This window comes from Poecilia mexicana, unplaced genomic scaffold (genome assembly GCF_051168715.1).
Source record: "Poecilia mexicana isolate PSO_F unplaced genomic scaffold, ASM5116871v1 scaffold_16, whole genome shotgun sequence".
In the NCBI taxonomy this organism is placed as follows: Eukaryota; Metazoa; Chordata; class Actinopteri; order Cyprinodontiformes; family Poeciliidae; genus Poecilia; species Poecilia mexicana.
Genome location: NW_028263385.1, coordinates 28,763,935 through 28,776,599, shown reverse-complemented (window position 1 = coordinate 28,776,599; position 12,665 = coordinate 28,763,935). Strand labels below are relative to the sequence as shown.

Here is a 12,665-nt window from a genome sequence, read left to right as displayed (position 1 = left end):
ACTTAAAGAAAATACCTACATTCCTTCACTTAGACATGATGAGGAACACACTGCCAATGGAGACGCACCCAACCAGATATTAACTAGCTAGAGTGAAACTTGACAATAGAGAATGGAGAGTGCTACCTAGAAATGAACCAATTCTTCAACAACAACTCAATAACCTTAAAAGAGACAGCAAAGCAGCAACTGTTTGAGCTGATAGAACAGGGCTGGGCAGAAAAGCATTCTCTACTATTGGTGACTTTTACAAGTAACAAGCTTGGCACGAATAGAATCCAACTTTGATTTAACAAAGAGCAAAAACAACATCTTTCTACTTCCAACCACTTTTGTCTAATGCCAAGCTAAAATATAGTGCAATTTTATTTATTCAGTGTATATGAAAATATAGAGGAACTATAGAAATATAGAGAATACTGTTTGCATATATACAAGTTGCTGATGCAGAAGGTCAAAACTGTGTGGGTTTCTGTGATTGGACTAAATATCTGAGAAAAGTCGGATGGTCCACATTTTTGACAAAAAAAAAAAAAACAAACCTACATCTACTCTCATCATTTTTCTTTATTATTACTCCAGAAACCTGCACAGTATTATTTTTCTGCTGATAGTCTGACTACTCTGCACAGCTCGAGGTATTTATTTCATTTTAAGCACATCATCCTGAATCACATCCAACAAGCCGTAGAGGAGGAGGCAACACTTCCTGTTAGCTGAGATTTAGCAGATCATGCAGGCTGTTGTGGGTTACACCCTATGCTCAGCTGCAGCACCCCGCAGAGTGACACAGGTGCGTTCGCTTGTCTCCACCAGTTAGGATGCAGACAACAGAGATGTGCTTCATGTGTCTGAAATAGTTAAGCGTCCAACGCGCCCCCTGGGAGTCTCTGGCCTCCAAATAAGGCTGATGGTGTCAGAAAGCGCCGGCATGTGCAGGAAATGTGGTGTAAGGGAGGAAAGTGCACTCAGGGGACAGAGGCTCTTATAACCAGCATGGCAGGACGAACTCTGAGCTGTGCATTTTTTAGCATAGATTATGTAGACACTGTGTGCTTTGGTGCAGCAGTCATGGGACTGCCTCTGCTGGTTTTGTTTGTGCAAACATCCCTACGAAAAACACAGAACAATGACAGCCTCTTCAAGTTTTCGATATGGGAAATAGTTTCCAGGAAGATGTTGCACAGAGTCTCAAGACAACAGCAGACGGGAAGTTAAGCTAAAAACAGAGGCGCAGCTTGTGAGGCATAGTCATATGTCATCTTTGAAACCACTTCTGTGGAATTATGGTATAATTATGGAAGAAGAAGAGGGAAAAACACTCATTAGTGCAGTGTTTAGATTAGGGATGTACCAAGCCACTTTTTTCACTTCTGATACTGATGCCGATATCTGAAGTTCAGTATCGGCCGATATCAATCAGAGCCAGAAAAACAATGCTGAATTTGTTTAATTTCCCTTTGGGATCAATAAAGTATTATTGAAATGAGTTCACTTTTCTTAATTTTTTATTTTTTTTACAAATTAACCAAGGCAGATATTATCGGATTGGTGGATCTGCAGTTTAGACACTTTTTCTACCTACTTTCCCCAAAGGTGCTGGATTTCATTAGTCAGACAGCAAGGTGGATAGTACAGAGTCCAGCTGACTGAATCTGACTAATGTCCAAAAGCTCTGAAAACATCCAAAGATAATATGACATGAAGAGTAAGCCAGGCATGAAGCAACTAACAGTAAGTAAATTATTACACTGAAATAACGTCCAAGCTTCTTAAATACAATAAATAAGATTTTTTTTTTTTTTGAAGAAGAAATTAAACACAAAAAGGTAAAACAATTTAAAACCATAACTGGATTCAGGAGCACATCAATCTCTTAAGACATTCCAGTCCCATTCATCCAGTCGGGTGCCCACCTAAGAGGCTATGGATGAGGAGAGACTTCTCCAAGCATCCAGGGGAGTGACACCTCCACTGATAAATCATCTCTGGGAAGACTCTCAGTGTAACTGACGGGCAAGTCATACAAGGAAAGTAGCTAATGATGGCAGAAATCCAGCTGGAAAGCTCCATAAAAGACGAATCACCACAAAAGTACAGTGACAGGAATCCTCTCTGGGTCACCGGTTTTGGCTCCAGAGTGCAGCTCATTAGCTTTCTGAAGCAAAGTTTCGTGCGACTCTGGTCAATTACTGACGGCAACATCCTCCACCACTGAGCAATTAAAAGAGTGGGAGGAGGAGAGTCTCGAGACTCTCTTTATGACATAAAAACAGACTTGGGCTTGAAACGCACCATAACAGCTGAATCTTAGCAACGTTGACTGTTAAAAGCGTTGTCACTGATCAGCGCTAATGCAATCTCAGGTTAGAGAGCTTTGAAGCAGCGTGGGAGGGACGAAAACAACAAACGGGAGACAACCAGGCGAGTTTGCGGCGTTCTCACGCAAGCTTTATTGTGGGTTTCGCTGACTTTAGATGGGGGCCGGCCTCTGGGGGGAACAAACTAATAAGAGCTGAGCTCGGTCACGCTGCTGGGATTCAGTCTTCCTGACTCAGCAGTGAGTCCACCCCAACAATGAACAATGCAGAGGTTGTGCAGCAGAGATTGGATGGTAAACTGCAAGCCCAATAAGTGCAGCGTAAATAAAGTGCAAGTGATGCACATCTGTCCTGTACCTTTACCTTTCAAAAACATCACATCTTTCACATCCTTCCTCCTGCATATCCAGATGTCTGATTTCGAGTGTCAGACAGACTTGGAGCACCAAACGTAGAGATGAGCAATAATGAAGGTATTTTAAGCTGATTAGATTATCTGGCTTGATTAAATGTTAATTTCATCGTTTTCTTGGAAACAAATCAAATTAGAGAGCATCTCTCATATTTCAGAGGTAATCGGTTACCTTTGAATCTATGCTGCTTGCTCATCAGGGAAGATTTAATGCAATGATTCAATCAAAGACATTAGACATTAGAATAAATAGAGGCTGCAATGAGGGTAGTGGAAACAGGCAAAGTCTCTGCAACTCAGAAAACACCATATGGATGAGGTCAATGGCTTTGTACTTGGTCGCAAGGAGGCAAGTGGCAAGGTACTGGTCTTGGCAAGGAACTGGTTTTGTCAAGATACTGGTCCTGTCAAGGTACTAGTCTTTATAGTACAGACTGTCACTTCATTACAGCACAACACATAGGACGAACTTTGAGAGACCAATTAACCCAACAAGCATTGCTTGGGACTGTGCAAGAAATCTGGAATACCTATAAAAAACTACTGCACACATGATAAAAACATGCAAACTTTCTGCAGGAAGACCACAGGCCGGGTTTTGACCCATGACCTTCTTGGTGCAACAGTAACAGTTGGGAGTAACAGCTGTACTCCCAACTGCACCAACATGCAATCCTTTATCTTTGGATTTTGCCAATGGAGTCAAGCAAACGAATGTTCAAGACAGAAGTAGGAAACACCTCCACATCTTTCAACTTGCTGCAGAAGAGGAAACCACTAAAGCTGCACCGCAGGAAGAGGATGTGGTGACCCGGTCTCCCATCTGTAACTCCACCTCACCATTAACAACTTGCTCATCTTAGACACCTTTCTGACTGTAGCGATGCACTACAAGACGCTTATCGACTTATGGGCGCCGTAAAGTGAGCCCTACGGTTCTTTCAGACAAAAGCGGCGAGGCGGATTGATAAATATCCTGTCGAAAAGAGGATGGGAGGCGTCAGGGAGATCAGAGATGTCTCTGTGACACAAACACTTCCTTGCCTTGTATTTTTACAACAGGACCATAAAACGCAGGATTATAACTTGAGCACTTCCGAGACCTTCAAATTATTTCTTCGGTGGGTCCTGATGGAACAGAAAATGTCTCATTCCACGAGTATTTCCAGGCCCGAACATGTTTGAGAGACGACCTGGGTATGTGGTCAGCATTTTAAAAGGGAAATCTCATTTGAGAAGATGAGTTGGTTTATTTAAGTGAGGAGGATAAAGAATTAATCAAGCTCCTTTTGTGCTTAAGCCTTTCATCCTGGTGTGTCAGCTGAGCATAGATTTTTCCTAGGTGCCATTTGCTGCTGTCTTACAAGGAGGACAGAAAAAAAATCTACACACTGCTGTAAAAATGCCAGGTTTTTGTGAAGGGAACCATTAAGGTGACATTTATGACCTGTAAGAGGGGTAAATCTGTTGAAAAAACCAAAACAAAACAGTAACTTTTGTTTCAGTTTTGGCATTCAGTTTCATTATATCAGCATCTGTGAGGTCGCTGAGGTTTGGTACACAATTTTATGGACCTCCGTATTGAAAAGAGGGTTTCCATGAACACTTGGACTCTCAATGGGCAGGTGGGGTTAAACCCAAATGCTGCACAGACAAACTTGACACGCTAGTATGTCTTGTGCTCATCACAAGCAGTGATGTTTTTTTACACCCCAATCAGTGGGCTGTATTCTGTGATACCAGTTGCTCCGCCCTAACTGTATCATACTATTGTCCTACAACCTAGGAATGAAGGGGGCCCAGGAATGTTGTGGTACGGGTTGGTAGTATGGGCCACTGTTGTAATAGAAACAGATGAAGTAGAGTGTCAAACTGCACAGACCCCGGCTGTACCGTGCAATAGGAATGAGGCATAACTAACTTTTGCCCACTCTGCTTCACAAATTCTCTCTAAATTGATCAAATTGCTAACGTCAGACAGAGGTGCTGCCACCTCCTTTGTCGCACATCAGTATTCTGTTCTTTTACTCATGTGGCGTATTGTTTTGTGGCAAAGTAATCTTTTGGAAATGTTCCCAAATCTTCATGATTAGTTTTAATCAAGAATTCCACAAAATCGTGTGTGTGATTTCAGTCAAGTCTGGATATTTTATTTGGAAGAAATAGTTTTTGTCTTTCAAACCCTACTGCATAAACCAGATATAGAAGATTGCGGCATGTGGAACACGGACAGTACTAATTACATACTCCTGCAGCTACTTCTGTGTCTGTGAGACTTAACAGCCAGTTCAGCACTGCAAAATATGGCTTTGGCTAAAGGGTGAGCAAATGTCAATAAAATCCTACTATAAAAGCTGAAATTGAGAGTTGGTCCAATTGTGTATAATAGATGGAAGGAGCTAGGACTGAATCATTAAGGTGTTAGTTTAATGTTGGTTTGCACAATTGCACTGATATTTCACTACTTTTTCCTTTATGAAGAGAGCAGAGAAGACTTTCATTTTTTTATATCTAAAGGATGAACTATTCATATTTGGCTAAATTCTGCCAAACAAGGCCTGAACTTAATCTCCAATGGCTGCTTTGTACACCTGGCTTCTGTTCTAGCATGCCTTGTGTAAAATATCTGGGGTTTAATAAAATAAACAGTGATGAGCAAGATGTCTGGCTGATGCTGGGACACAAATCACTTCAAATAGTTTGTTTACAATTGCTTTTTAAGCTTAATTAATCTCTTTGTACAGATGAACCATTACGTAATGCCCCTAGCTTCCTCCATCACAGAGGTGTCATGGCAGCTGATGGGTGTATATCTGGTTGCTCTAAAACTTTAGAGATGCAACCATTGGTTGTACTGAAAGAGGATCCATCTCTAACCATATTAAGTGGCAGGGGACAGCAGACATACAAATATGAGCTACTGATAAAGACCTGTCATTGACACATTAACAGAAGGACGAGGGAAGGAGGCAAAGCATGGTTGCGGTTACTAATGTTCGGTGGACCTTATCATCCTATCCTCTGGATCAATACGGCTCATTATTTATCTCAGGGTGCAACGAGAAATGTGTTCTTGTTCTGTTGAGGTGACGCCCTCCATGTGTAAAGAAGGGCGAGGTTGGCAGCTAGCTTGAAGGTGACTGACGTCCAGATAATGGCCACCACGTCCAATGAAGGCGGACAATGATTCGACAAGGGCAGTTTGGACGAATGACCAGACTAATAACTCCGTTAAACAGTCCGCTTCCATTTTGTCATAACATTGAGTGCGGGACATGAGGAAAGCACTTTGAGTGTTAATGTAAATGGTCAATGTGGGAAATGTGATGCAATTACAGATCTACACATTTAACTGTGACCATGTTAAACTGCTGGCTGCATATTTTTACATGTGACCCCTTTTTAGACTGAGGTCATTGAATTAATGTATTAGACTCAAAATAAATCTGAACACATCGACATTGGGAAGAGTTGGAAATGAAATAAAAGAAAAAAACTTGAAATAAAACTTCACTTCAGGGTGAATCCACCTCATAATCCCATCTCAAGCCATCACTCTCCGTCTTATACCGACAGATAAGGCCCAGCTTTAGCATGACAGTTGCCATGGTGACTGTCATTACTACCAAATGGTATGTGCATTGTGTGCAACACCCTTGCTGATCATTTGCAGGCCTAAATTTAGAGCTGCTACAAGTGACATGGGAGCAAGTGACATTATTCCATCCACTTCAAGGAGAAATGTTGCTGTCTCACTTCCTAGTCCTCAAGGATTCTCCTTTGTGTCAGGCTCTAACTTGCTTCTTCGATGCTCCAGGCTGTAATCACTCATGTTTTCCAGTCAGAAACCCATGACCCTTATGGCACTAATGCCCAAAACCACAAAAGAGCTCCAGTACGACACAGACATCATAAAGCCAACTCAGTGTTGGACTAATTTTTGTCAAAAAAAAAAAAAGATTGAATTTATAGTGAATGCTCCAGCTACAGTATTACCACTGTTTATCTCTCCATCATCTATTGACATGTTCTCCAGTTTACAGGTTGGGTTTTTTTCATATAAAAAACCCCCCCACAATATTAGTTTTCTATCAAAGCTAAACAGAACTCTACTGTTAATACTCAAGGTCAGTTTTTGCTGTAGTTCAACTAGTACAGTCAAAGTTGGGAGATTTGTAGTTTGCTTACTGATATTCCAATTTAACTAATTTAAAATCCATCTTTAGCCATATTTTACTCATCTTCACAGTAAAAACACAAAATCTCACCAAGTATTTTTAACCAGTTTCTAGTGCAAATATGTATATTTATTTTAAACATTACTGAATACTGATAAATCCATTGACAGATTTGTTCCCTTATAACAAGATTTTTTTTTTCCATGTTTCCCTTGTTATAAGTGAAAAAGTGTACCAAGACATTTGCTCTAGAAACTAGACAAAAATACTTGAGTTTTTAGCATCATTTTGCCAACAGTAACAAGGCAGGCATCAACATTAACATGCAGGTTTACCCTAAGAGTTTGTCTTGGCTATGATTCAAGACCGCCTAGTAGTTGATACATTTTATACAAAAGCATAAATGTCAGCCACTATGGAAATGAGAAACCACCCAAGTAAACAGGACATAACCTGCGGGAACCTGGAAAATTTGTGAAATTTATTGAGGTAATACTGGCAACTTTATTCTGCTTGGTGCAGAGAGTCGTATGACAAGGATCACTGCTCATCTGAACTCATTCTCTGGACAATTTCCTTTGCAATTGTTACATTAATCCAACAGCCTGGACCATGCGAAGAAATGACCGACTGACTTCTCAAATGAACAAGTGACCGACTGACCCTGTGATCCCTGTGGACGCGCTGCTAATGGGGCTGAAAACTCAGCGCGCTAACAAGTATTTGAAGAGAGATTCTGTTTTCTGGAAAATAACACAGTCGTTTTCTTCTTTCTGCAACCAACTAAAACTTTGGTATCCGGTAGTTTGAGTTATAGAGAAAGGAGGTTCATGCCATTCAACATGCTGAAATAATTGCAGATCATTGCAACAGTGATGACATCATCTTTGAGGTTTACCCAATGCTTCTGGTTATTTTGCTAATAGTCTCCCAGATATGACTTAAGTACCGTCAGACCTAGATGCTACGAGATTCTGTAAACCACAATACTCTTTAATGTAGAAGTTATTGTTGGGAGAAGACTGTATCATTAAACGGCATAAATTATTTTAAAAAGTCAACAGAAGTTAAAAAAAAAAAATATAGAAGATTTTGCAATTTTGGTCGATTCATAAATGAAGTGAGGGCATCTGCCTCAGAGCGATAACATTGGGTGTTTTCAGTTGGTTCCATTGGTAACCCTAGTTACAAGATTTGTTACATTTTCAGCTGGTGACGTTTGTTTTCATACTGCATTGAGTCAATGAACCAAACGCTTTGAGAAGCCTGCCACCCTCCCTCGCCTGTGGGGGTGCTGGACCAAGAACCATTGAAGGAAGCGACACAAAAACCTCTATAGAAGACACTGAACGCAACTTCCATCTTCACAAAATACAAACAAAAATGGGGTGGCATCGGATTTTAGCGGTTGTAGGATTTCTCTTTTGTGTTTGGTAAAAGACCACGAGTCTCCTGCTAGCACTAGACTTGTTTTGGTTGTATTTAACCTGAATGCCTTGTGCTACAATTTAATTCCTGCTTTGGAGTAGTCCCTTTTCTACTTATGCATTCGAACCACGCCAGAGTTTCTGCAACCGAACTGAGATCTAGGTTTGTAGATCAATGTTTGATTTTTTGATCCGTATCAGACTTTGATTAGGCATCCACACCTCTCAAACAAACTGGACTTTCTAGGCAAATGAACTAGAGGTCAATTAAAGTGGACTCTGTTACAGTTTTAAACAACTAGATCTAATTTTACCCAATTGCTAACATTTGGCTGTAATGTTTGTAATGTGCCAGCTTGATCGTGAAACACTATGAAGCTTACTCGAAACTGTGTGCATCATTGTTCACAACTCCTCCTTCTGTTTGTTGATTGGCCCTGATGAAATTTCATCATGAGAAATTGAGTTCAATGGGAGAAATCCCAGATGAAGCACTGAAGGGAGATGAGAATCGAGTGGAATTGGGTAGAAAGCTTAAGATAATGGCTAGGCTAAGTCCATACAGACGAGGGTTGAGGTCTGGTCTTCCTGTAAGGTAACCATCTAAGAAAGGCCAACTCTGTTAAAACAATGTAGAACTTTCATTGTATATTAAACTATTTAAAAAATTCTGGCTTTGAACACATATACTAAGCCCCAGCTTGTCCTCATACAGTATGAGTCAATTTGGAGCGCTGTGGGAGATCCAAATCACCAACGGAAGCCTAAAGACAGACAGAACTTTGTCAGGAAACAAATCCAGGTTGTTCCCTGACACTTTAAACACTCTTTAATTGGATGCAGGTCAGCCAATAGCTCGGACAGAGCTGAATGGACTGGCATTATCAGTGTCTAGGCAGATAGGCTGCAGCTGCACAGGTTATTTCTCAATACAAAAAAAAAAAAAAAGAAAAGGGAAAGAAAAGCCGGCGTGTGAGGTAAAGCAGCGATAGAGAGAGAGAGGGGGAATGGAGGGAGATGGCATCGATAAGGCAGCCACGAGAGGAAATTCTCCTTTTTCCTGTGGACGCCAGGCGTTATTTATAAACTTATCTGCTGTCGAGTGAAATCAGAAAACGTTGGCGGCAGCGGCGGCAGTCGCCCCCATCCCCCTGCGACCCCTCCCTGTGCGGGAGATGAGTTTTAGATAAAGCTACTCCTCGATCAATGGGACTCGGTCATACCCCGAGCACCTTCACACCGCGTGCCGCTGCAGCAGCGTGTCGAGTTGCAGGAACGAAATCATTGGTAGAGCTCCATCCATCCATCCATCACAATACCAGTAATCTAGAGGAGGGCAACATGGGGGGGGGGACAGAGAGTGATGGCCGACCAGAACGGGATTAGTATGCCATATGAATTCTAGCCTCTCCCTTATGTTTGCTAGCCATCAGCGTTTCTGTCCGTCCGGCAGACTCTGCTCCCCTGCATGTGTCGGGGATGTGACTCAGAGTTGAGAGTGAAGGAAATGTGCTGGAATGGTGGAGGCTGTTGGAACCCTGGCAAGGTAAACAAGGAGGGTGTCAATCAGCAGGACTGGGGAATGACTGACAGGCTTGGCAGGGTGGTAGAAGGTGGAGGTGCTGCTGGGTCGATTTTAGGGATTAAACGGAAGCCGGAATGACAACAACACAACCCCAACACTCCCTCTGTTCTTTCACTCCCTTCCTTCCTTTCTTCCTCTCGTTTTTTCGCTCTGCGGAGACGCGCCGCTGCCACTCGGCGGTTGCCACTGAGAAAAGAGGTGGGAAAACGCCGTCTGACTGCAGTTGGGTTTGAGGGTCATTTGAAGAACATAAGCAGGGAAGGTGGAAGCAGAGAGAGAGCTCTGTTTTCAGTTCATGCCTGGGAACAGGAGTCCTCTCTCTCCTTTTCTCTCCCTCTCTTTACCCCCTCCCTCCCCTTTTTGCCACACAACAGCTAAATCAATAGAAATGACAACGCAGTTGGAAGGTCATTCGCGAGACCGAGCGATCTCTGTGGTGGAATGTTTGCCGCTGTGCCGCCCAGGGGAGCGAGTGGAAAAACAAATCTGCGTCCCGCCAGCACTTCCTGCCTGCGCGTCCTGCTCCGGGTCCAGCTGGAAGACCCAACAGAACTGTCACAATTTCCCCCCCATACCCATCAACACCATCCCCGTCTCCTTTCCAAACATCAACATGCAAAATGGAGATGAACGTTGCCTTGCCAAACAGGATGCACGTTCTAAGCCTTGTTTACACACACACACACACCTCTTTATGTAAACAGTTCAGGAATGAGGCACACGTGTTAGGCAACAAAAATCTATAAAATACTTCTTGTCAGACAGTTCCTGCATGTTTCTTGCTGCATGTTTAATACTGCTGGAGTCGCTCAAAGCTGCAGAACCAGCAGCAGCTGCTATTACTGCTGCTTCACAGAAAAGGCACAAGGAAGACTGGAGGTACATCAACACGCAGCGCTCCGAGTTTTCTGCACGTTACTCACAGAATATTCGATGGTCCCTTTGGGTCTCTGGAACGACATGCGCCTCCCATCCTTCTTTTCTGGAGTCTTCTTCTGGCCGGTATCTGAAAGCAAACGAGGTAAGGTGCGCATTACATTCATGTTCCTCTCTCCCCCAGCTTGTCACAAGCTGCCGTTTCCCAGCCCCGTGGGTAGACAGCTCATTCGTCAAAGGCGAGCGGGCGAGCCAGCCAGCGATACGAGCTGCAAGCAAGCGCCGGACCCCTCTCTCTCTCTTTCTCTCTCTCTTTCTTGCTGGTTCTTGCTCTGCTTCTATCCGGCTCTCTCTCTATCGCGTTGTCCTCCCCTCGCTCTGCCTTCCTTCCTCCTCCCTCTTCTCCTCTCCTAGCCCAGCACATAGCGGACCGACGGCCATTGAAAGCGGTTCACCTTGCCTTCCGCCCCCTGTCGTCTGTCCCAGCTGAAACAGACCAGGCTGTCCTCCATCGGGGGAAAGGAGGGAAAAGATTCAGATGGGAAGAGGGGTACGCTACAGCTGGGGAAGAGAAGAAGCAAAGTGGGGGCTGAACAAGAGGGAGGAAGGAGGATGTTTGAGGTTGTAGGGGAGGGTTCAGTGCTATACGTGCTGCTTGGGTAATGGAGGGATCCAGGAAAACAGTTAATGAAGAGGTGGGCTGTAGGTGTTGGAATATGTGATGCTTTAACAAGAAATCAAATAGAGTTGAAACACTTAAGTGGATTAAGCGTTTCAACCCTATTGAAATAACGATTAATCACGAGTAATCGTGATTAATCGGAATAAATTTGGGTTAATAACGATTAATAGAACTAAACTGTGATTAGCCAAACTAAACTGTGGTTAATTGCAAGGGCGTAGGAACGAGTCTGTCTTTGGGGGGGACGCATATCAGAAACCTGACAGATCAGTAAATAGCTTGAGCAGAAATGTCAAACAATTATGTCATCAACACATCAGTAATGTGTTACTCTAATCTGACCCTTGTATCAGTAACAAGTATTCTAACATGTTACTATTTACAATCCAATAATCAGATTAAAGTTATGCGTAGTATAATTACCGTCATTCCAGGATGAACACTCACTTTAGAATTTGCCTCACAACTAGCAAGCTAAATACTCTGGCAGAACACACAGGCTACCAGATTCTCATATATTTTATTGGTCAAAAGACATTTGATTATTGGTCAAAATGCATTGATATAAATTGACTGGTAATTGAATTGGTTCTACCTCTTTCTAAAACCAAAGTAGAAAACAGCTCATAAAATAGGACTCGGCAGTTTTAAACTCAATACAGCAGTTTGACCAACAAAAATAAAATCTAAAAAACAATTTTGTTTTTTTTGAACAACTCTCTACATCAGTCCAACAGTTTGATCTACAAAATCAATAAAAATTATACTTTTCACGTCACTTTCCAGCACTGCATTCAGAAACTTACCAAAGAAGAGCCATTAAAAACACTGAGGCAAAAAGCCTAAATGTTTTTTTCTCCTGTCATTTTCAGCCGCAAACATTTAACTAAAATATCTACAGATATGTGTTTCTGTCTCTCCCTCCCTCTGACCCTCTGCAGCCTGATGTTCCTGCATGGATTCATGTATTTACAACAGATACTGCAGTAATTTACAGTGTCAGAATGTGAACAAAATATAAAAAGTATGTTTTAATAATACAGAATGAGAATTTAAACAACTTAATTTTCAGATGTATACATTATTATACATCTCAACTCTATTTACTGTGTAGCAAAAATGTTCACTAATTTATTTTAAACCTCTCCTCAAGCACTTTTGTCATCGTCTCCTGTAATTAATAT

General features: G+C 42.2%; 1 protein-coding gene across 4 annotated transcripts in view; it reads right to left on the bottom strand.

The window, feature by feature from the left end:
• oxr1a (oxidation resistance 1a) overlaps positions 1-12,665 on the bottom strand; it is a 164,479-nt gene that overhangs the window by 37,161 nt on the left and 114,653 nt on the right. For all 4 annotated transcript variants that reach the window (XM_088014305.1, XM_088014308.1, XM_088014307.1 and 1 more), the window contains one exon: positions 10,847-10,929. In XM_088014305.1, the coding sequence (XP_087870431.1) occupies positions 10,847-10,929 (83 nt within the window). The remainder of the gene's footprint in view (positions 1-10,846; positions 10,930-12,665) is intronic.